This window comes from Siphateles boraxobius, unplaced genomic scaffold, assembly GCF_051911475.1.
Source record: "Siphateles boraxobius isolate OS27281-9 unplaced genomic scaffold, OSU_SipBor_1 16, whole genome shotgun sequence".
Taxonomy (NCBI): domain Eukaryota; kingdom Metazoa; phylum Chordata; class Actinopteri; order Cypriniformes; family Leuciscidae; genus Siphateles; species Siphateles boraxobius.
This window is the reverse complement of record NW_027508766.1, coordinates 7,583,199-7,609,235: the sequence shown is the minus strand read 5'-3', so window position 1 is coordinate 7,609,235 and position 26,037 is coordinate 7,583,199. Positions and strand designations below refer to the sequence as shown.

The 26,037-nt window shown below is 39.2% G+C and overlaps 1 protein-coding gene across 1 annotated transcript; it reads right to left on the bottom strand.

Moving 5' to 3' along the window:
* Nucleotides 1–148: 148 nt before the first annotated feature.
* vcp (valosin containing protein) lies at nt 149–25,426 on the bottom strand. Its single transcript, XM_077231367.1, has 17 exons — nt 25,258–25,426; nt 23,442–23,553; nt 23,192–23,364; nt 22,871–23,013; nt 9,320–9,450; nt 9,102–9,233; nt 8,905–9,007; nt 8,646–8,779; nt 3,746–3,881; nt 3,501–3,613; nt 2,667–2,831; nt 2,444–2,566; nt 2,141–2,353; nt 1,643–1,951; nt 1,413–1,568; nt 1,055–1,209; nt 149–751 (listed from the first exon to the last, which is right to left on the bottom strand). The coding sequence occupies exons 1-17, from the start codon at nt 25,272–25,274 to the stop codon at nt 646–648; spliced, it is 2,421 nt and encodes an 806-aa protein (XP_077087482.1). The 5' UTR covers nt 25,275–25,426; the 3' UTR covers nt 149–645.
* Nucleotides 25,427–26,037: the final 611 nt, after the last annotated feature.

Below are 26,037 nucleotides of genomic sequence, written 5' to 3'. Positions count from 1 at the left end.
TATGTAGACCCCACCTAGGGTGTAATACACATGGCCTTTTATATGAAACCAAGCACTTAGCATATACAACTATTGCAAGTACAGCGGTCATTGTCTGTACATGTGCACAGATCCCGAACTACTACAAATTAAACACCACAAAATCAGGTACATTTTGTGAATTTTATTTAACATTTTTCAAACTTGTAATACATTATATGCTACATTCATAAAAAAATGAAGTCATTAGCAATTATTTTTTTTCATTTTATTTATTTATTTTTATCATCCATCCAACACCCTAGCATTAAACCCCACCACTAAAGCCGTTCATATAGCTTGTGAAGTTAATGAAATCCCCATCGTGTATGGTTTTTACTGAAATTCCCCCCCACCCACAGAATGTTAAGATCAAAGTTCTCAGAAATCATCCTTTCACAAACCAGAGCAAAACACAAGCAGCTACATGCTTTTCTCTATCAACAGAGGGGGGTGGACAGAAGGGGAACGGGGCGAATAAAAAACAAGGGGAATGGACTTGAAAGGAGAAGCGGAAAATAAGAAACAAAAAGCACAGTCCTAAAACTTGGAATTTTTATTTTTCGTCTTTTGTACACAGAGGCCTGTACGAAGAGTGGCCTGTGAGGGTCAGCCACGTGGTCACATTTATCCATAAAGATCATCATCGTTGTCCTCATTGAAGACTGTGCCTCCGCCACCACCAGAGGAGCTCTGACTTGGTCCACTTCCTCCTTGGTTACTGGATGGGAATCTTAAATAAAAAAAATAATAATAATTGAAATCTTAAATGAAAGAAAACCAAATGACAGCATCCTGACAATTGATGGACTCCATTAACTTCCAAAAAAAAAAAAAAATTACTATGGAAGTCATTGGGGTCCATTAACTGTTTGATTACCTATATTATTCAAAATATCTTTTGTGTCCAGCTGAAAAACGAAATTATTGTTAGTTTGGAACAACTTGAGGGTGAGTAAATGTCAATTCTCATTTTTGGGCAAACTACTTTAATATCACAAAAGCTGCCACTAAACACTATGATTTAGGAACCCACCTGAAACTGCCAAAGCCTCTGCTTTGCTGCAGGGTCTGTGCGAACATCTCATATTTGCGGATGTCATTATCACTGACGGAGCGGCGGGCAAAGCGCATGGCCTCCTCGAAATGGTCCTTCCTAATCTCAGGCACCGGGTCATCCTCCTCCACTTCCTGAATATACAAGATCAAACCAATCAAAATGTTAGAAAATCAAAACGGCCATACCAATTTAAATGCAGGTACATATTAATCAAAACACGACATTTGAATTTGCCCAATTTTGAAAAATTGCCCAACTAGGATGTTTTTTATTTATTAAAAAGTAGTACTTGAATGATTCGAGAAACACTACATTAGACAAACTGAAATCTCACCATTGCAGAAGGGTTGGTCTGCCTCTCGCGTTCCCGTCTGATCTCGTTCTCAATGGACTCACGGATGGCCAGTTTACAGGCCCTCTGACAGATCTCAGTCAAATCAGCACCTGAAAAGCCATTGGTCATCTTGGCCAAGAAGTCCAGGTCCACGTCCTACGGAAGGACAACATTTTAATACCAATTAATAAAATAAAAACTCAAAGAAAAAATAAACCATCCAACCTCACCTTTGAGATTGGAGACTTCCTGAGATTAGCTTTGAGAATGGAAATGCGAGACTTCTCATCAGGCAGTGGGATGTAGATCAGCTGGTCCAGTCGGCCAGGCCTGAGGATGGCAGGGTCAATGATGTCTGGTCTGTTGGTGGCCCCAATGATGAAGACGTTCTTCTTGCTGGACATACCATCCATTTCTGTGAGGATCTGGTTAATGACTCTGTCAGCTGCTCCACCACCATCACCAACGTTTCCCCCACGAGCTTTAGCAATGGAGTCCAATTCATCAAAGAAGAGCACACAAGGAGCTGCTTGACGAGCCTGATAGACAAAGAGAGACCCCAAAACACTTTAAAGTGCATCCTTAATTTACATGTCAGTTTCTGCAAAAAACAAAAAAACAATAGACCCATAACAACTGAAAAGCATAATTTTAATTCACATTCAAAATCAAATAAATAAACCGGATTGAGTTAGAAACCGCTTAGTCGAAATGACAAGATCACATACCTTGTCAAAGATTTCACGGACATTAGCCTCCGATTCTCCAAACCACATAGTGAGCAGTTCTGGGCCCTTGATTGAGATGAAGTTGGCCTGGCACTCATTGGCAATGGCCTTGGCCAGTAGGGTTTTACCACAACCTGGAGGTCCATAAAACAGCACACCCTTGGATGGGGTCATGCCAAACTTAAGGAATTTGTCTGGATGTTCCACTGGGTACTAAAAGGATAGAAAATTTAGTAAGCATTTTAAAAATCAGCTGTGTGTACAATTTGTAGTCAACAAAATCTGAATAAGACTGCCAAGTACCTGCACCAGCTCCTGCAGCTCTCTCTTGACATCATCAAGGCCACCAATATCCTCCCAGGTGATGTTGGGCACCTCCACTACGGTCTCTCTGAGGGCAGAGGGGTTGCTCTGGCTAAGAGCCCACTGTTAGGTAAAAGAGCAAAGCAATGTCTTGTTTCTGAATGCAATTCTCACACTTAATTGGTTTGAATGTTGTACAAGTTACTTAGATGAAGATCCTCACCCTGAAGTCATCCATTGTAACAGCCAAGGAGTTCATAACCTCTGCGTCGATGGTCTCATCCTCCAGATCGATGAGGTCCATTTTCTTACGGATGGCTTGCAGAGCAGCCTCTGAGCAAAGGGCGGCCAGATCAGCACCCACATGGCCATGGGTTTCATTCGCCACCTGAAAACAAATGGAGGATGGTTTAAAAAATAAAAACAAAAAACTAAATTGTGTGAAAATGCACCTATGCACTCATTTGAAAGGGGCACTAGCTAAAACCAAACATTAAAAAGGAATAGTTTTCGTTAAGTGTGCAATGGGACTCAAATCCCTGAGAGAGTGATATGCGTTGTATCGGTGAGTGTCAAATCTCTTACGACTGGACACGAGAAAGTGAAAAATGGTGGACCGAGACATCTACACATATACGACCTACACCATCATGTATGTGTTTCATTCAACTTTTCCTCATGGTCTAGAGTTAAAAAGAAAAAGCAAACAAATGGCAATACATAGCAATATCAAATCATAATACTTATATATATGCACTCAAGTATCGTGGTGTATCATCCCAGCCCTACTAACCAGTAATGTGTCTATTCTAGAGGAAGGGGAGGAAAAACAACATCTGCAAAACTGAGACATGAAAGACACAGACACATTCTGAAAATGCCTTCTTTTTGGAAGGGGGGGTTGCATTTAAAATCCACTTGGCTCATAATTCTGATGGGGCAGACTTAATGCGCATGACGCTTATGCCATTGCCTGCTTAAGGAGACCCAGTTTTAAAAACAGTTTTAAATGCATCATCACTGAGCACTGAATGTTCAAACATTCACTGAAACACACCTGCTCCAGATCAACATCATCAGCAAGCTTCATGTTCTTGGTGTGAATCTGAAGTATCTCAAGTCTTCCAGTAGCGTCTGGAATGCCGATGTCCACCTCTCTGTCAAAGCGACCTGAAATCAAGAGTCAGGACATCAGCACAAGATGTTCCCATCTAAGGTGCAGTGCATGTAGCCTGAATATCAACTGGAAACATCTTTGCTCAAGTGTTGCTTTGTAAAGAGACATCTACAAAGTGTTCTCACCAAATCGCCTGAGAGCTGGGTCAATGCTGTTGGGTCTGTTCGTGGCTGCCATGACTATGACATGAGCCCTTTGTTTCAGTCCATCCATCAAAGTGAGCAGCTGAGACACAATGCGCCTCTCCACCTCACCATGAGTCTGGAAAAACAGATGGAAAACCATTTAGAGATACATCCCTTAGACATTCTTCGGCTGCCTTTTGCACACGACATTCGCATTCGATTGTCGCACAGAACTTTGTAATTGGTCGTGAAGCAACCATTTCCTCAGCTGATTAGAGCATAGCACGTTGTGTCAGAGCCCGACACAATTATGAGCCCGTTTTAAACCCGACCATTTTTAATACGTGGGCCGTTATAACCAGGGGCGACGACAGATTTTTTTAACGCAGGTGCTGAATGGTTGCTAGACCATTGACCGTGGGGAGCTGCACAATTTTTATTTATATATATATATATATATATATATATATAAACACACATATATACATATATACTATTAATAAATGTGCAAAAATTGGCCACTTAATATTCAATTATTTTAATTACCATAATTATCACAATGATAGTTTTAATTTTATTAAATTGAACAAGCACAACATTCAGCATTCAATCAAATATTCTTAAAGATTCATTATTATTAATAATGTTATTTCGACACGTGTGCGTGCAACAAGCAAGATGCGAATTTGTAAATTCGGTGACAAGAGTGCCGAGAATTGATTTAATTTTATGATGAGATGGCTCCAGTTCACGTGCTATGGTGACCACGGCTCACCGGCACCTCCATGTCATGATTGTCTGCTATATTTGCTTCTTATTTATTAAATCCAGGCAATTGGTTGATGGAAAATTTATTAAAATTAAGATACAATTTATATAAAACGAAATTCACTTTAAAGAAAGGCTTTCTACAAAACAATGAAGTGGTCAAAATCATGCCTGAACCACTGTCTCCCGATATTGCGCATCCTCCTATCTACTCTGTTCACTTTCATAATCAACATAGATGGAAAAAAATTACATTATAATATTTTAATAAATATGAAACTAAATGCGCTTATTTAATGGCTACAACAGGTACAGACTCTCTAGCATCGCGCCGCACTTGCACTCAACAAAGCCAACACATATGTTGTCACTGAGCAAGTATGAAGGAAAGTCAGAGGTATGGAAATATTTTAAACTCGTGGGCAAAGTTAATTCTCCTGTTTTAATTTTTTTATTTACTTCTTCAAGCTCCATGTTGCACTTAAGCTACACAATACAGCACAGCGTGCGAGTGGAGGAGACGCTGCGGGATCAAGGGCCCGACCCGACCCGAGCATAGTAGCGGGTCGGGTCGGGCAGAGAATCTAAGCTCTACAGCTTATGCACCATGGTAAAATTAATTTGAATGAATGTAATGCATGTATGAATATATCCACACAAAACAAATGACTCTATAAAATCTACTGTTTTATTTTAGATGTATTGAGCTAAACATATTGATTTAATAATTCTGCCATAATTATTAACCACCATTTTATAGAAAGTGTTAATATAACGTTAAAGTGTGCAATATTGCTAATTCTAACTTTCAGATCCACGCAGCTCCCATACTACTCTCCATTGGAAATGAATGACTTGCGGTCCAGCGGCTGTCGTTTGTCATGTACAGTGGAGAGGTGGCAATTTATACATCATAAACCTCAGATCAGAGGTCACTTTAGTAGGAAAACGCAAAAGCAGACTTTATAAATATAATTTATCAATATTTGAATATTTCTAAAATTGGGTGCATGATAGTACATTTTTGATTTATAGTAACATGACAGGGCTCGACATAAGCAATGGCCCGAGGCCAGTAAAAGAGTATGTCGGGCTAGTTGATGGGCCAGTGACTGGCCATCAGCAAAACAAACAGCAAACGTCATACAGTGGCGCAAAGAGTGTCAATGTTACTTCAGGTTATTTAGGCCTATAACGTGTTAAAATGTCAAAGAACTACGAGGCTGATACGAGAGAGGACATTCCTAGTAGGGCTGGGGGGTAAATCGAGTTTGAAGGTTACAGTATATCGATTTTTTTATAAACTATATGGAATGAGGCAATACCGTTTATATCGATACAGTAGTTTGATACGAGCACATCTAAAAAATAGCGGAGTAACGTTACGCAGTGTGAGCTCCTGCAGTGAAAGAACATAGTATAATTTGTCCTAAACATGACAAGCTTATATTAAGCGCTTCAAAATAACTGGTAAGATACAGTTAACAAGTATAAAGCAGCTTGCCCTGTCAGATGCTCTGACATATACTGTTGCTGACTGACAGATAAATACTTGTGCTGTTTAATGCGTTTGAGACGTGGTGCTTTCCTCAGTGCTTAACTTACATTTCACAGGTATATTCTCCATCTGTAAATGTTAGAAAGTCAAACAAATATGTCCATTTCACTGTGAGGAGAGGACAAGCTTCTGCAAGTGAATCTCCGTTAATTTTCAAGCTCCAGTGAATGAGCGCCGCCGCGAGCACGCGCGCCTAACAGACGAGCACAATATTAGTGCAATAATTCTTACTAAAATATACATATTGCTAAAATATTTGTTGTTGGAGACAATAAATGTGCCATGTGAAATTAAACCTACAAGTATGTTTTTATGAAAGTGAACATTATAATGGGGTAATCAAATGCAGGCTAATATAATTAGTTTGTGCTTTTGTTTTTATTTTCATTTTTAGTTTAGCCTTTAGTCATTTTGAAAAACAAAAGCATTATTTTTTGATTGTAATATGTAATATGATTTTAACCACCTTTTTGCACAAAATATATTGCATAGCTTACATTACATTCCCAATATTTTTGTTCCATATCCTTCAATATCAATATTGTTTGGATATCATTGAGCAGGATGTGATTTAAAAAAAAAAAATATATATATAGATTTTCTTTATCCAAATAGAAAAACGTAGAAAGTACCGAGATATATATCGTATATCGCCATTTAACCAAAAAATACCGAGATCTGATTTTTTGGCCATATCGCCCAGTCCTAATTCCTAGTGTCACGGAAAACACAGTACACCTGGGTGGAGAAAGGCGATGAGGGCATGTACTGTTTCATTTGCCGGAAATTTCCAACAAAAGCCGACCAAAATGCATAGCCGGCGGGCTATCTAAAGTGTAATCAAATTCCCCCCTAAACTTCTGCCTAGCCCCCCTAAAAATGTGTGATTAAGTGTAAGCTACACAAATTTGTGTTCGCTTCAGTCTTGTTATAATAAGATTCAGCGCGTTCTTCATTTTTTCTTCATTGACAGTTTTTTAGGTCATAAATGTTAAACGAATGACAAAAATAATCAGCCAAACTAATATACTTTTGCCTAATTTCACCATTTTGAAGTGAAAATATAGCCTAAGTAACATTACTCATCAATCATGTAATGTAATACTTAGTTTACGGTCATTGTGAGGGGACAAGAAAAATTAATCCTAATGTATACAATAAATAGTTTAATGGAAAAGTGCTTTTCCTTCTATTCTTTAAGGGCCAGTAAAAATATAGAAGGGGCCAGTAAAACTCTGATCTACTGGCCCTGGGGGCCAGTTGGGATTTTTTTTATGTTGAGCCCTGAACATGAAAAAAGTAAATTAGTAAATGCTAATGGGATTAGAAGTAAAATAAGAGGAAATAAAGCTTTTACAGCATTACGGCTGTCAAATTCAAATATTTGTTGAATTTAAAATAAAAATCCACTTTCGAATGCAAAAATGAAGCACTAAAATTTTCAGTGTGCGTCATGCAGCCTTATCAGTGGCGCACGAGATGTGATGTAAGAGTCGTAATTGCCTTTTAATGTTTTGTTAGCCTATTGAGTTGAACCTGTTGCCTTGTTTAAAACATTGCAGAAATATAAAAGCTCAATGCGGCGATCTTGTTTGCGTCACCACCGTAACCAAGCAGTTCACACAGAATGCATTAACTGCTCTGCTTTTCCATTGTTTTCTATGTAAAATATGCACTAGACAGACATATTTGACCGTTGCACTCACGTCTTGCACAACAGAGCCGCACGTTTAGAAAGCTGTGTAAAGTTAAAAGAATTTCAACTTCTAAAAAACAAGTCGTGAGACTTTGTTTTTTTTCCCCCATTCCACTGCTTCTCATGTTTTTAAATGCAAAAACGTACTGGTGTGATCAGCTCTTTGGCTCTTAGCATTAAACTATGCATAAATGATGCCGTTTTGTTCATAATTATTTATGCAATTTACAAAATAATATTTGATTTATAAAATGTTAGTTAATGCACTTTAGGATTTATGAACAACTCACTTTATTCCCCATACAGTTAATTGCTTAAAAAAATATTTAAAGGGTCATGAAACCCCAAAACATTTTGATGCGAACAGATATGTAAAAGCTGCACATCACTGAAAACACTAAAAGCACTCAGCATTTTTCTGAGCAATTTCCTTCTTCCGGGGTGAAAAGCAAAGTCGAAGCAACATCACGAAATCTGAGTTAGAAGCGTGCTTTCAGAGTGTGCGCTGCTGAGGCTGGAGAGCACAATTCTAGGTCAGCAGTTTCTGAGTGCTTCTCTGGATTTATTCATAAGAATGAACTTTTAACCCAATCACTGTGCTGTATAACGCATGGGATCAATTAAATTGAGAGTGGTTTCTGCCCGGGTGAAGAAAGATAAAAAAGGCAAGAATTTGTATCCATGATTAGACAAAGCTCTTACCACAGAAGTTATTAGAATATCAATATGTACAAGTGTTACAGCTTAAAATATGTTTCTGATGGATTAAAAAAAATTTATAAATAAAATACAACCCAATCAAAATAATGATTATTTGTGCAAAGCAATTGACGGGATTGGGCGTAATAATCTTTCATCCATTACAAAAGCAGTCTTACCTTCTCTCTTTTGGGAGCAATAGCATCTAGTTCATCAATAAAGATGATGGCTGGTGCATTCTTCTCTGCTTCCTCAAAAGCTTTGCGCAAATTGCTCTCAGATTCACCAGCCAGTTTACTCATGATCTCAGGGCCTTGGACAATTAAAAGAATTTACTTCAATTTTCCTCAGGGTCATAAACTTGCACCGACAAACAAGCATAAAACAAATCATCAAAAGCCATTCAAATTAATTTAAATTGTGTTCTTGCATCCCCACCATTGATGAGGAAGAAGAATGCTCCAGTTTCATTTGCCACAGCACGAGCTATGAGTGTTTTTCCAGTTCCAGGGGGTCCATATAGCAGAATGCCACGGGGAGGCTGAGGAAAATAAAATGTATAAATATATATAATTTGTATCCCGGACTATAAACTCTCAAGTTTAATGTGTTGAAGTCTCAGTGCAGACAATTACCTTCACTCCAATAGCCTTAAAGAGAGCTGGGTGTCTGAGAGGCAGCTCTACCATTTCTTTGATTTGGGCGAGCTGTTTCCTGACCCCTCCGATGTCATCGTAACCCACCTCATTCAGAGACTCTTCCTCATCCTGCAAACAGGAGTGCAGACGCATTCATACACACGGTTCCTCCAAAACCCATTTCAAACCATGACAAAATTTAAACATCTACTCGCCTCTCTCTTGATAGGTTCCCCCTCACAGTGGATGACTGTGTCTGGGGCCACAATACAGTACGGGCTGGGGTCAGTCTCCACCACTTTGAACTCCACAGCACGCATGCCTCCTCGGACCAGGAAAATATCACCTATGGAAATCAAGCCAAACCAATGCTATTATCAATCACTAGGGATGGGCATTCGATTAAATTTTCTTAGTCGATCGTCGGGAGAATTAACGATCGACTATCGATTAATCATTAATATTTTTTTATTCAAAATCATTATTTATTTAACTTTTTATAAATTAAAAAGGCAATGAAAATACAAAAATACAGCGTGTTTTTCCTCGATTAGATCTTTATTACAAGATGATCAACTTGTGGCAGTAAAACTGGACGTTCGGTTAGGCTAAACTTGAAGATATATATGCGCTGCGGTGCTCGAAAGCAACGGAACCTGCAGCTGTGAGTTGGCGTTCTTAAACAGAGACCCTTGTTTGTTCCAAAATAATAAATAATAAAAAATCATGTTAAACAATAACTTAACCAAAAACATAATAATACTTAGATCTGACAGGTTTTGTCAAAATGTAACTCAAAACTATCCAAGAACGAAGTCGAGAAAGAGGGTGAGAGAGATTACTGTAACAATCAATTAGGCTAGGCTACTTAACAAAGCCTCATATAAAATAACTAGTAACTCACATACAACTTCTACACCAGTCTACTGATTTTTGTTGAGAAAGATAAGCATGTTGATGACATGATCTGGGGTCAGACGCGACCGCAACTTGACCGTCAAGCCTCGTTTACACTTTCGCCTGGCTCTGCAGCGCGAGTCTCCACAGACTGCGCGCGCACCTCCCCAAACAGACGAGGCGTTTATACTCGACGCGCTCGCCTGTGAAACACAGAATACCGCAATGACGTCATTTTTGCCGCGCTCACCTTCGCGCTCGTGCGGACGCGTCGAGTGTAAACAAGGCTTCAGTCCAGCCGCTGAAAACACCCGCTCTGAGGGGACTGACGTTGCCGGGATGCACAGGTACCTCCGCGCTAACTTGACCAGCCCGGGGAACACGTTCACTTTCCACTCACACTATACGCAGCAGCATTAGTTTAATGATAATCGATAACAAATTAACGTGATCGACGAAATTCTTAATGATCAATAATCGATCGTCGATTAATCATGCCCATCCCTATCAATCACTGAGAAGAGAAGGGAAAAAAACCCAATTATAATTCACACACCAATTACATAACCTTAAAGGGGTGGTTGATTGCGATTTCACTTTTTTCATTTTAAATGGTGTGTAATGTTGCTGTTGGTGCATGAACAGTATCTGCAAAGTTGCTGCACTGAAAGTTCAAAGTAAGCAGAGATATAGTCTTTTAAAAATCAGGAAGTTCAATGCGTACAAAAACGACTCGAATGGGACTACAACGATACTTCCCGGGTTTTATACGTAACAAACCCTCCCTCCGGAATATGCAAAAAAGGGGGCATTGCATTATTTCTGCGGCTTTGTCGAAGCGGAAGAGTTATAGTGGAGAGCAGTAGCCATGCTATCGAAAGAGTGTTATTTTCACCCAGCTGTCAGGTCTTCTGTGTTCGGGGTTCCTACGGACGCTGTAGTTCGTCAACAATGGCTACAATTTATGTTTGATTATGTTCCTGGGGTTACTAGGGCTGGGTATCGTAACAAATTTTGATACCGATACCTTGACTTCGATACCGGTTCCTGGACGATAGGCTACTTTTTTCGATACCAATTTTATGAAAGTTTTAACAATATAACATTACCTAAATTTTATTTTTTCAGTTTGTTGACTTTTTTACATTCATATTTTGAGTCTGTAAAAAAGCACCAATGCTAAAGTTTTCTGTTTCCTAATAATTTAACGACATGTATTCTTTACTTCAATGAGCTTATTGTTTCTGCCTTAACTTAATGCATTGTTTAACATTGAAACTGAATGAAAATTTATTGAAATGCATTACACACAGTCACCTCTGATAACAGATCACTATAAATTGTAATTTAGACACATGCATTTTCTGTAAAGCTGCTTTGAAACGATATGTATTTTGAAAAATGCTATACAAATAAATGTGAATTGAATTAAATATAGGCTACTGGAGTGCGGCATATATGCCTCGCGCTCAGCACACATGAAGCTTGCCGCAAAGCATTGGCAAAAGTAGCCTAATGATTATGGATGTGTCGGGAAACAATATCAAGGAGATATTTTAATTTTTTATTAATGAACAAGTGTTTACTGAGTGTGTTGGCTGCAAAGATGATTATGGCGATGCTGACTCGTCATTCCTGCAGTAACGTTAGTGAACGCGCGCGCCTATGGATTAGCTAATCAAACTATTTATTTATAATTGTTTCGTTTAATAGTAGACATATTTTGAGCGTATATAGGACTATTTCTCATGCCTGTGAGGCAAGTATCCTATACGCCGAGTTTCGGTTCATTTGTGACGCCCTCCAGTTCTTGCAGTCGAAGACGGATAAACTTTCTACTCTCAAATAATCTGTGCGCTTTTAAGTGCCTTATCATATTTACCGTGTTGCCAGTCTTGGCAGCAATTATCTTGTCGAAAATATTGCATCACGTGCTTCTGGCATAGGTAGGTACACTTTTGATAATTTCCACATATTTTCTATCTATCCGGGTTGGGACGCACGCTCACACACACACACACAGCCTCACGTGCGACGAGCCACGTCTCTGCAGCCGCGTAAACTAGTGTTTTTCCACCACAGGCAATCATGCTGCATGCTTATTAACGACTTAGGTACCGAAACTTGGTACCGAAAAACAAGACATGTTTCGATACTCTGTAGTATCGAGGCAATTCGGTCGGTACCTAAAAAGTACCGAACTCGGTAGCCAGCCCTAAAAATTACAAACGTAATTTAGCTCTCTGTGCTGCGCATTTTACGGAAGACAGCTTCCAGAATCTACTGGATCCTGTTTGGAATCTACTAAAACATGAAGCAGTTCCAACTTTAAAACCAGAGGCAGCAGTTGTTGGGCCACAACCTGTAAGACTTAATCATTTTAAATGTATTTGCATGTATAATTTCAGACGCAATGTTTTAGTTTTATCAAGGACGTAAACAAATGCCAGCGCTGGCTTTAGTAACTTAGTTATGCTATTTCGTGTGTCTATGACAAACGCGTACAAACATTTTGGACCTGAATTTGTAATTATGTACTAATTTTGTAAATGTATACTTTATGACGTAATTTTTCGATTTGATCAAGAACGTAAACCAATGCCAACGCTGTTTGTTTATAGGACCCAGTTAGTTTGTTGCCATTTTGTGTGTGTAAGACAAACGTGTACACCCAAAGAAAATGATACACTGAGTAAACTAAGTTTTGTGAATAGATAAACGGTTGTTTATTATATTGATAAAACAATAACTTTAAAAAAACGGTATTACTCTGTCATTTATTCAGTTATATTAAATGTTTAATCAGGAGAAAAACGTATCTCAAAAGCTATAAGCAGCAGTAGCATTTTCAAGTAACAGCGTATCAAAATTCTTATATAATAATAGAATAGAAAAGAATATAATAATAATAATAAAATGTACCATTCAGAAACGTTTTGTAAGAGCCGTGGGGAGGTTCTGCTTGACTCTCTTCATTGCATCTTTCTGGGTCTGATTCTGGCTGTAAAACTGATACGGCAGTAGGCTATTGACTAGAGATGCACCGATTACAATTTTCTAGGCCGATTCCGATTTTTCATGAGTTTGGCCTGCCGATACCGATTTTAGCCGATTCCGCTTTCATTTTTTCTAACCACTTTACAGCAAACACAAATATTTATTTTCTATCTTTTCTTTAATAGAATATTTTACATAGAACATTTTTTTTATTAAATAAAATAGAACTATATAAATTACTACTGGTGTGGGAAATTCCCACATATCTAGTGCAGTGTTGTTATGGTGTGGAAGAACCATTTTCATTTCCATACAGGCTATTCAACTAAAAAAAAAAAGTGATAGGCCTATATTTACTTATTTAGGAAACTAAACTTCTGTATGAAAACAGGTAATGGCAATAAAATATATAAATAGCAAATAAAAATAAAATAAATATAGCCTTGCAGCAGCGTGGGAATTATACTGCGGCCACGGCCGCCGTTGCCCTACACTTTGGCCTTCATGCCCCGTGAAAAAAAAATCATCGTACGGCCACAGTGGCCTGTGTGCCCTGGCCCTGATCAAGTTCCATGTATATAGGTCCTTCTAAAAAAAATTAGCATATTGTGATAGTTCATTATTTTCCATAATGTAATGATAAAAATTTAACTTTCATATATTTTAGATTCATTGCACACCAACTGAATATTTCAGGTCTTTTATTGTTTTAATATTGATGATTTTGGCATACAGCTCATGAAAACCCATAATTCCTATCTCAAAAAATTTGCATATCATGAAAGGGGTCTCTAAACGAGCTATTAACCTAATCATCTGAATCAACTAATTAACTCTAAACACCTGCAAAAGATTCCTGAGGCTTTTAAAAACTCCCAGCCTGTTTCATTACTCAAAACCGCAATCATGGGTAAGACTGCCGACCTGACTGTTGTCCAGAAGGCCATCATTGACACCCTCAAGCAAGAGGGTAAGACACAGAAAGAAATTTCTGAGGCTGTTCCCAGAGTGCTGTATCAAGGCACCTCAGTGGGAAGTCTGTGGGAAGGAAAAAGTGTGGCAAAAAACGCTGCACAAAGAGAAGAGGTGACCGGACCCGGAGGAAGATTGTGGAGAAGGACCGATTCCAGACCTTGGGGGACCTACGGAAGCAGAGGACTGAGTCTGGAGTAGAAACATCCAGAGCCACCGTGCAAAGGCGTGTGCAGGAAATGGGCTACAGGTGCCGCATTGCCCAGGTCAAGCCACTTTTGAACCAGAAACAGTGGCAGAAGCGCCTGATCTGGGCTACAGAGAAGCAGCACTGGACTGCTGCTCAGTGGTCCAAAGTACTTTTTTTTCCGGATGAAAGCAAATTTTGCATGTCATTTGGAAATCAAGGTGCCAGAGTCTGGAGGAAGACTGGGGAGAAGGAAATGCTAAAATGCCTGAAGTCCAGTGTCAAGTACCCACAGTCAGTGATGGTCTGGGGTGCGATGTCAGCTGCTGGTGTTGGTCCACTGTTTTATCAAGGGCAGGGTCAATGCAGCTAGCTATCAGGAGATTTGGGAGCACTTCATCTCTATAAAGCTTTTCAGCAGATGGAAGCATGAAGATTTCGTTTTTCAGCACGACCTGGCACCTGCTCACAGTGCCAAAACCACTGGTGAATGGTTTACTGACCATGGTATTACTGTGCTCAATTGGCCTGCCAACTCTCCTGACCTGAACCCCATAGAGAATCTGTGGGATATTGTGAAGAGAAAGTTGAGACACAAGACCCAACACTCTGGATGAGCTTAAGTCCGCTATCGAAGCATCCTGGGCCTCCATAACACCTCAGCAGTGCCACAGGCTGATTGCCTCCATGCCACGCCGCATTGAAGCAGTCATTTCTGCAAAAGGATTCCCGACCAAGTATTGAGTGCACAACTTTTTTTGTATTAAAAACACTTTTATTGGTCGGATGAAATATGCATATTTTTTGAGATAGGAATTTTGGGTTTTCATGAGCTGTATGCCGAAATCATCAGTATTAAAACAATAAATTGTTTCCGGATGCGTCCGGTGGATTTCTGAATAGGGATCCACCTCCTTCCCACCTTGGCCCGGGTTCGTTGTGGCCTGCCTACGCTTAGGATTATTGAGTGTACATCTTCCTCAACCTCTGAAGACTCAGTTATTTCTTCTGTTAATATGTGCTTGTTAAATGCCCGTTCTGTGGCGAACAAGGCGCACATTCTGAACGATCTGTTCGTAAGGCAAAATTTGGACTTTCTATTACTGACAGAAACTTGGCAACGTAACTCGAAATTTATTCATTTAAATGAGCTGTGTCCTGTTGGCTGCTCGTTAATTGGATCCCCGCGTCTGTCTGGCCGCGGTGGAGGACTTGCCATAGTATGGAGGAATAGCTATTCCTGTCAGTTGGTGAGCGTGGAAACTTTTTATTCTTTTGAACTGCAAATCAGTAGAGAGTTGGACGGTTCTTTTGTATCCTCATTTATCGTCCTCCTGGTCCTGCTGGGCAGTTTTTAACAGAGTTTACGGACTTTGTCATCCGTTATTAATTTTGAAAAGTTATTAATGGTTGGGGATTTTATCCTGCACACTGATGTTGCTGATAATGCCGCAAAAGATTTTCTTAGTATTACGGATTCACATAATCTAAAGCAGCATGTTCATGGACCCACACATACTGGTGGTCATACATTAGACCTTGTTTTCACACTAGGTTTGGATGTTAATGCAATATGTTGTGAGGATATGTCGATTAGTGACCATAAGTGTGTCTTTTTTAATTTTTCTGCCACCGCTGACCCCCCTTGTCAGAAACGTCTGAAAATCGCGTATTATTACTCAAACAACTGTTGAGCAATTTATCTCTCGGTTTGATTGTGATCTTAATTTTATGGGTTGTAGCAATGATGTTGAGCTCTTAAATGCAATCTTTTAACAATTTCTGCTCTTCTGTGTTGGACGAAGTGGCTCCTTTAAAGATAAAAACTAAGCCCATCTGTAACACCACACCTTGGATGATGGACGATGTGCATTGTCTAAGAAGGAGGTGACGTACGACTGAACGTTTGTGGAAATCCACCGGGGTTGAAGTGCACCGTCTGTATCTTAAGGAACTTATGCAGGATCCTACTCTTGTGGTGTTCCACAGGGTTCAGTGTTGGGCCCAATATTGTTTATTTTATACTTGTTGCCTCTGGGTCAGATCATTAGTGATTTTAACATTTCTTATCACTTCTACGCAGATGACATTCAGCTTCATTTTACTTTCCGGCAAAATGAGTCATCCAAACATACAATACTCTTAGACTGTATAGACGTCATAAACAGCTGGATGGCTGAAAGTTTTCTGCAGCTGAATCCAGATAAGACGGAGGTTTTAATTGTAGCGCCAGACAGCGCTATTCCTCTGATAATGCTGAACATTGGAACTTTGTCATCTGCGGTCCGGACTAGTTTAAGGAACCTTGGGGTAACATTTGATAAATCCCTATCCTTTGAAACCCACATCAAATCGCTGACCAAATCCTGTTTTTTCCACTTACGTAATTTAAGTAAATTGAGGTCTGTGGTCTCTCACTCGGAACTGGAGACGCTCATTCATGCCTTCATTTCCTCCCGTATTGATTATTGTAACTCACTTTTCTCTTCACTTAACATATCTGTTCTTCATAGATTGCAATTCATTCAAATTTCAGCTGCTAGGTTACTTACTCGATCAAATAGGCGCACCCATATCACCCCGATACTCTGCTCCCTTCACTGGCTTCCTGTAACTTACAGGATCCAATTCAAAATACTAACCATAACCTATAGGGCTTTACATGGTCAGGCCCCTGCTTATCTTGCTGACATAATTCATTTTTTATACCCCTCTCCGGTCTAATAATCAAAATCTGCTATCTACGCCACGCACTCGTTTAAAGACATGTGGGGATAGAGCCTTTGCCGCTATGGCACCCAGATTATGGAATGCTTTGCCAACTAGTATTAGGTTTGCTGAGAATGTGGACAGTTTTAGGGGACAAGTGAAGACACATTTGTTCAAGTTAGCTTTTGGGTAATCTCTGTACTTTATATATATTGATAATTTTATCTGTTTTATTTTTATATCCATTTTTGTCTATTGTAAAGCGCTTTGTGACTTAGTCTGTGAAAGGCGCTGTATAAATAAATTTTACTTAACTTAAAAGACCTGAAATATTTCAGTTGGTGTGCAATGAATCTAAAATATATGAAAGTTTAATTTGTATCATTACATTATGGAAAATAATGAACTTTATCACAATATGCTAATTTTTTGAGAAGGACCTGTAAAGCACCAATGCGTCGATGTAATCATTATGAGCGCTGTATACTGATGTGCTGTGTTTTCAATTCATACCAGCAGCTTGAGGGCGCTCTACTGAACATTATAGTCCATATTTGAAACACATGAAGAAGAGCGTTCGACAATGCAGGAAATCCCAAATCCCCGACCACAAACAGAACTAACAGATCGCTGTAACATGCAGATTATGTCGTTTTGAGACAAACATTTTTGCAATGATATTTGACTTACCCGTGTTCTTCGAGCCATGTCAGGCATGTTCATAATATATGTATAATGTTATGCTAATCGATAGACTTCGTTGCATTATACATAAAATATTATATTGTCTTATTTTTTTTTTTCTGAAGCCAAATCAGATCACAGAAGGTTATTTAGAACACTCAACTTGAGTCATGATGTGTTGACATGATCTTGAAAACATTTACCTAAATACAGTTTAAGACATATCATCTTCAGATTTTAAGTATAACATGGTCAGACATGTGGCTTTAGCTGCAGTGCATTTCTAGATTTATACAAAGCCAATTTCAATTTTATTTTCATGAAGATGTTTCATAAAAATTCTCATAACTTTATTTTTTTAAATCTATTTATAACTCTTTTTTTCCTTATGACAATAATTAATTCTACATTTACAATAAACTACCAGGTGTCAGCTTTCAAATGAGATCGTGCTTTTAGTAGAAAGGGTTCATGAACGGTATCCGTTTCAGTTTGCGTATGCCATTTCTGGGGATTTTTCAAAAGTGGGGTTGCAGCTTAACAGGTTGTAGTTGGAAACAGAGACCTCTTTCAATACATTCAAGGGTTGCTGAATTTGACAAGCCCTGATCTCAAGCTGAATTTTCTTATTTGTACAATCGTATAGGCCTCCATAGACAATACATTGAAGATCAGCACATGTGCATTTCCCGATGCAATTGTGTTTTTGTAAATTTCACAATTTGATTTCTCTGAATCCATTGCAGTAAGGCCAGTGAGGCTCACCATGATGCACAGGGAATTACCATGTCATGGTATCAATCTGAATGGGAAAACCATCGAATTGTACTCAATGGCCTTTGTGCCCCCCCCCAAAAAAATAAAAGGTGGAGGCAAAATGGCCTTGCCCCTAAAATTACATAATTCACACCCTGGCAGTATAAAGATGTTTTTCAAAACACACACACAGGCCTATTGCAATCACTTGTAGCCTACATCAATGGCAAGTTTTATTTCGCAAACAGTTGTTCTCTCGTCTGCCACAAGTCCAGCCAGGATAAACAATCACTTTAATTGAGCGCGAGCAGCGCAGCAAAAACAGACTCTGCGTCGAAACCCTGCTTCACTGTTGCTCACGCGACGCTCCTGGTCGACGCTCACACGCTGCTCCTGCTATCGGTGTGAATGCACTCATTGATTAACATGCACGCCGGGGGGAAAAAAACCGCGCTGCTCACGCTTGCGGTGTGAAACGGCCGTAATTCACGAGGTTTCCTACATGTGGGTTCCGTGTGCATGGGTGATGCTGATGTTGCGCGATGTTAATCATGTGGCGCCCGTGTGCATTTGACCGGCAAAAAAAATCGGAATATGTCAGACTGACCGGCCGGTCGGCAGTCATGGCCTATCACGTGAAAATCGGCCGATTCCGGTCACCAGCCGATCAATCGGTGCATCTCTACTATTGACACTATTTCCATTTGACCGGAGCACATGCAGCTTTCGCCTGTAAAGTTAATTATGGGCGTGAGGTTTCCGGACTACGTGCGCTACGCAGTTTAGCCAATTACCACACACCAGCCCAACTAACCAATCTGAGCCCATTGCCTGTTTCTGAGGGAGTGGTTTCATAGAATCAGGAAGTCAACCGGTCGTTCAAATGACAGAGGAGAAAGCGGCTTACAATAAAGGTGAAATTTATAAGGCACCCCATATTATTTGCGTTCTACAGTCGCCATTCATCATGTTTACTGTGGCGAGCAGGACGAGTGAAGGCCGCGTGGAGAACGACGCGAGGCCGTTGGCGTGATTACTGATGAGCGACACCTGTGAGAGCAACGGTCTCGTATCTCTCACGGAGGAGCGGGAATTTTCTTAGCAATGTTAAAACGCACATCGACGATCACTTGTTTAGCGTTCATGTAAACACTACATTCAGATTCACCAATCAGAATGAATTCAGTTAGATTGAAACAAAAGCTGTGCATGTAAACAATGAATGGCGACCGCAGAAAGCAAAAGCTGAATCCCGGACATGTCTGGGAAAAAGAGGACGGTAACCCCTAAAGTTACTACTCAGCTTTCTCCACAGAACAAGAGCCTGCTAGCTTACCTTCCAAAAAAGATGGCTGACACTATGTGTAATCCCAATCCTCCATAATGCATCCGTCTGCGTATTCAGTACCTTCGTCCATATTTTCAAAAAGTTTCTGCCGGTGAAATCAAACGCACTGGCACTGATCTGTGATTGGTCTGTTAGCGCATTAGGTCCAGCCCCCTATGGGCGGGTTTGAAAGGGTGAGATCTCTCCATTGTCAGCTATGCAGCTACCACTTTGACGCTTTAAAAAGTTGTGTGTCCCATCTCTTGCACATGTTAACATCCTGTTTATAGATGACGTAATATTTCAACACAAATGACACTTTGGGAAATGATTGCAATACAATAGAGATCGGGCAAAATAAAACTAACAGGGTTCGTACGGACTCTGTGAAATGAAATTCCAGGACTTTCAAGGACTTTTCAAGCACTACTTTTTTGGATTACAAGGACCTCAATCGGCACTTATCAAACAATGTCTTTATTATTATTTTTATTTATTTCATTTTATTTTTTTACTCAAATTAAACATAAGGTATCTGATGTTTCTCAGACGGGCTGCACTGTTGATTTAGCGTGAAAATTTTATTTTTTCAACAAAAAAAACACAATATTTTGAATAAGGGATGCACGATACCACTTTTTGCAGAACGAGATACCGATACCGTAACCGATCCCTGAATTTTCACTTCATTTGTAATTTTTAAATGTATTAGTAGATAAACCAAGAGAATATAAATCATATTAGTTGGCTTCATTTGTTCATCAAACATATATTTCTTTCAATTATTTTCATGCTTAATTAAGCCTGCTAAAATATATTGTATGAGCTTCAGTTACTGTACATTCTATTGCTCTATCATATTGTATCTTTCATTGAATAGCACAGAACATATTTACACTAGAGCAGCTCCAGCAGGGTCAGTGCTGAGGATTGGGTCAGTGAAATATCAATTATTTAATCCAATTTTGATACTTCAACAAAAACTTCCTGCCTAATTAATGTGAATTTAAAACATTATTAAAGGTAAGCAGTCAGCAACAATATAAGAACGAATAATCAACTTACAAATAAATACGATAGAACAAAGAAAGGCTACAAATGAAATAAACAGTGTTTTTAGAGTTTTTCGGGTAGATCTAACAGGTACAGAAATTTGAATAAAGTAATAAAATGTGAAAAAATTGCATATTCATTACTGGATAAATTAAATATAGATGGATCTTTTTGTAAAGTTGAAAAGTGTAGCCTATTTAGTCAAGAGCAGTGAGTAATTTAGTTGTCCATTGTTTAATTATCATTAAAACAGCAGTGGGTTTGTTAAACTGCCCCTTTAAGACCGAACGCACGGACGCATTTGAACATAGCTACTTCACTTGAGATATAACTGACATTCGTCCGTACAAGCGCAAGACGTTCAGTATTCGCCGGTTTGCGGGGTGCGCGCTTATGTTTGCGTTCATGGAACTTCTTGACTGCAAACGTCCAGTAATAATGTAGGGAATCAATCGTTATACAAAAATCAGGTAACAGTTCATGTTTTACTTTACTTACATATATGATTTAGTTTTCATCCAAATAATACGTGCTGAGTGAACGATCAGCAATCAAGAGCAATCAAGAGCATTCAACAGAACTGCGCTCTCTCTCTCTCTCGTCAGTTAACGTTAATAATAAGCTACATGCCTCGTTTTATTGTCTTTGCCATTGACGTCCGACTGAACTACAAACCTTCCACTGATTTCCTTCTGTTTAAAGGGATGCGCTCGACCAGCTCGCGCGTCTGTGCCGCTGCGCGCTCAATCCACTGCGCGGTTTCCTCTGATCAGCGAGTGCACCACAGCTGTGTGTTACTATACACGCTGCCTGGGAGGCCTATCAGTTGTTGGTATCGGAGCATTTTTACATGAGCTCGGTATCGGTGCATCCATATTTTTAATAATTCAAGCCCTTTTCAAGTACCTCTTCAAAAATATGGCTGTTTTCAAGGGTTTTCCAGGACTTCAATTTCAAAAAGTCAAATTCAAGTACTTCAAGCACTTTAAGCACCTTGTACGAACCCTGAACTAAAAAATGATTTATGGCTTGTTGACCGGTGAATAGCCCCTTTCGGCACCAGGGTGTGTTGCCAGTAGGGCCATTTTCCTGGTTGCATTCACACCGCCAGTAGGAACTCTGAAGTGACGAAAGCCACTTATTTCTGAAGTGACGAAAGTCACTTGTGACTTTTGACGGCGCTGAGAACGCCAGAGCCTGCAGCACTCCCATTCTTTTTCTTCATTAGTTTGCGATTTGTTTAACAGTCCTGTCTAATACATAATTGGATAGAACTGTTGCACAAAGAAAGTAGACCGTATATTAAAAAGTATTAGTGTTTGCCATGTGGTTGATGCCCAATGTCACTAGCTGAGCAGAAATACAAAATCATGTGTCGCTTGGTCCAAAGTGGTGTTGGATTTTCATAAAGGTCCATCTATCACCGTTTTCCATGTTTGTAGAGTAAGTGGAGTAAATATATAGGCTATAATCAGTGTACACGTTTTTTTTTTTTTAAATGGCGGGTGTGGGTGTTTAGCCAGTGTACACTTACGTCACTGTTAATTCCTATTATGCTGGTTTATTGCCCTACTCTAAAGTAGGAGCCAACTTAGTTCACCCAAAAGGAGTCCCTAGAACTAAAATCGTTTCTAGTTCCTGTGGTGCAAACATGCCAAAAAGCGGGTACTTCTGCCAATAGTTCTAGGAACTATGAAAAGGTTTCTCCGGTGCAAAAGCCCCTAATCTCCAGTAATTACTACTGTAACCACATGTAATATGTAACAATGTGTATATGATATGTAATATGATACTAAAATAAAGTTTCAGTTTTGTAAAAATGTTGTTGAAAGAAGACTCTTATGCTCACCAAGGCTGAATTGATTTGACCAAAACTACAGTAAATGTAACATTGTGAAATATTACTTTTTTTCCCTCTCTCTCTAATGATTAGCCAGTTCAAAAGAACAATATTTATTTAAAATACAAATAATTTGTAACAATGTAAATGTCACTTTTGATCAATTAATTGAGTCACTATTAATTGCTTTCAAAATAAATCAAAATTACTGACCCCAAACTTTTGTATGGCAGCAAACATACATTTAACATAAAAATTAACATCTCACAATTAATCCAAAAGTGAACGGAGTAAAAAAAAAATATCTTATTACTATTATAATGAACACTGGAGGTAATAGTTACCTTTACGGATTGGCCGATATGCCTCCAGGAAGTAAGGCTTGAGATAGACCTCAAACAAATTGCCCGTGATGCCTTCTACCGTGTCATCGATTGGCAGAACGTGAATGCGCTTTCCATACTTTACATCTGGACATGGCTGGATACTGAAAACCAGAAAGGGGAACAAATGAATGATCCATCCTGCATTTAATAGGAACATTTTCTAATAACTAGTATTTGAGTCTTGTCAATCAGAATAACACCCTAACACTGTTGTAACAACATTACTAGGATCATTCAGCTAGCATATGCAATGAAAGTTTAAACAGAAAACAGTCTAACCTGATAACATCACCAAGGCGCACCCTGAGGTTGTTGCGGACCACCCTATTCATGCGAACCTTTTCGTCAGAGCAGGTGTCATCGGACAGGACGATGCAAACAGTCTCCCTCCGTTTCTTGCCCTTCAACAGCACTGTGTCCCCCCTAAAGAGCTGGAGCTCATCCATCTTTGCCTGAAAAGTAGAGAAAATGTGATAGGCACATGCAAATGGACATTTTTATACATTTATAATCCAATTGAAGATTTTACCTGAGAGAGAGACACAACACTGTTGTCTTCATTGATGGATTCATCAACAATCAACCTATTTGGCCTGTTCTTCTGCTTCAGAATGGCAGTGGATAGATCGTCATTTTTGGATCTGTGTGGAAGAGGAACATTTTAAAGCACTGATTCTCAACCACCCCCCTCAGAGGCCCCCCAATTTTCCAACACAAGATTTAGGCCCCCCCCCCCCCACCTAATATATATTATTTATAGATGATAATCAAATGGTTTTAATTCATCCTGTGGCACCCTTGGTTTCCTGAGGCACTTCCGTGGAACAGAAAAGATGATGCTCGGCAGAATGACAGCCTCAACCCCAATTTGCTTTCACTGCCATCCATTTTTTCTTTAACCATAATGGTAACCAAGGCTGTTATTGAGCAAAAAATGTTTGGAACAAAATGGGTGCGAGTAAAGACTACTATTTTTTGGGTGAGCTGTCCCTTTAACAATTCTTGGTGCTTCACAGGTGGTTATCAGAGACAGATAGTTGCTATTTTCTTTCTTTCAGTATCACTTGAGGCGGAAGTGAAAGATAATTACAATTCATATTACGCATATTACGCAGCCCTTTCATGTAGAAAGAATTTACATGACATATTAACCTGTCTGTTCCGAGAGAATAACACGATGGAGTCTATGGACAAGTGCACGTCTGCTCACATGTACGTTTGTCAAGCTCAAGTTACTCTAGAGCCTTCCACAAAACACTGGACTGAAAGCCTTAATGATCCGCTAGATTTAGGCCGGGATGCGATCGTAAGCAAGGCCTTAGTGTGGCTGATCCCGCAGAATACAACAATATAAGCTGTACACTGTTTAAATGATTTTTTTTGACAGGAAAAAAAAAATTAACTAAACCAAAACGGTTCTCAGACACGTCAATAGGCAGAGGCGAACAGCGCGTGTAAATAAGCTAACAATGTACATCCTCGTAGCTAAACAGACAGCAAACGTTATATCTTTACATACTACTGAACTATACAATTAACTTTCTCACACAAGTGTTAGTTTTAGTCGTGTACACAACCTAGCCATATAATGTTCAGCTTAGATGGAAGTATGATTTGAATTCCTCTCAGAGTGTGTGATGACGATGAGCGAGCTAGCAGTTAGCCAGCTCCAGTTGCCAATGACACAGCAAATGCTCCTGTGTGACATGTGAAGCCCTAACTGCTGAAACGGTAGAATTTAAGTGCTTATAAAAGCTCTAGGGTCTGATACATTATCATCTAACGTTTTAAATGACACATATTGTCAGCGGTTTTTGATTTGATGGCTGAAATATCTAGATCACGGGATTTGTCATCATCATCACCTGCTGCTGCTAACTTAACGTTATATGTACAAAATCGTTTTGAAGCTTATTCGCGGTTTTACTGCTATAGAGAATTAATATTGGTTTTATTCTATGGAGCGACATGCGGGTCGTTTAACTGTGTTGTACGGGTTTTTGTTCTGAGCAGTCGCCGGTGATGCCGGTGGGCCGAAAGCCTCGATCATGGGAGATGACTCAGTCCGGTTAGCTTACATGCTAAACACAGCTGAACATAGTCTCCTTAAAACTCCCACAGAAGTTTGAATGGGTAAAAAGAACGGAAGTACCTAAGGATTAAAGAGATTATATCAATTACCAAGTAAACTCGGATGAGAAATCTGTAGCGTCTGAACTCGCTCTTTTTATTGATCACCATTCATGATGCGTTCGTCTTTTAGCTTAACGGCTAACTGGCACTCAATAAGAAAACAAAACAACTATGAAACAGACTAAATATATCATCACTAAAATTGTACTTACTCTCCACCAGAAGCCATATTGCTTCTCCCGCAAAAAGATACAAATAGTTGATGGAAATGAGTAGCTCTCTTAAATGACCGATTCCAACCTTCACACTAGCTTTTTACCTCTGCACTGGATTAGCCTGCTAACATCAACTCTGCGGAGAAAAAGTGTCCTCGCCTATTTTGAACGTTAAGCCAATCAGAGCACACGTCGCGATTTATTGCGTTGACCGATTGGCCAATCTTGGACCAACTGTGAAGAGCTTAAACATCATTGGTGTCTTACACGGTTTATTGCGATTGGTTTATTTTCTGCTGCGTTGTGAATTGTCTCTTTTGGATCGGCTCGGGAGAGTCTGATAAAGCGGTTACTCTGCCCTGCTGAGTGTCAAAATGCCAACAACTCTGTAGCCAAATAGGCAATGTTGCCCAACAGGTTAGGTAATCTCAAAAAGACACAAAACGCCAAATTTGTGTTTCAGATAATATGTTTAATATATATATATATATATATATATATATATATATATATATATATATATATATATAATTTTAATGTGCTGGAATGCAGAGCAATTTGGTGAATGTATATACAATATTACTGTCATAATAAACAGGTGCGTCTGAAAAAATCGAATATTGTATACAAGTATATTTTTCATCAAGTTAAGCAAGTGAATATATTACTAAATTATATGAACTAAAATGTTACACGCATTTTTTAAATGTAGATAATTACGGCCTATAGCTTAAAAAAACCCTCAAAATATTCGAATATCTATTTCGAGTTTGATTA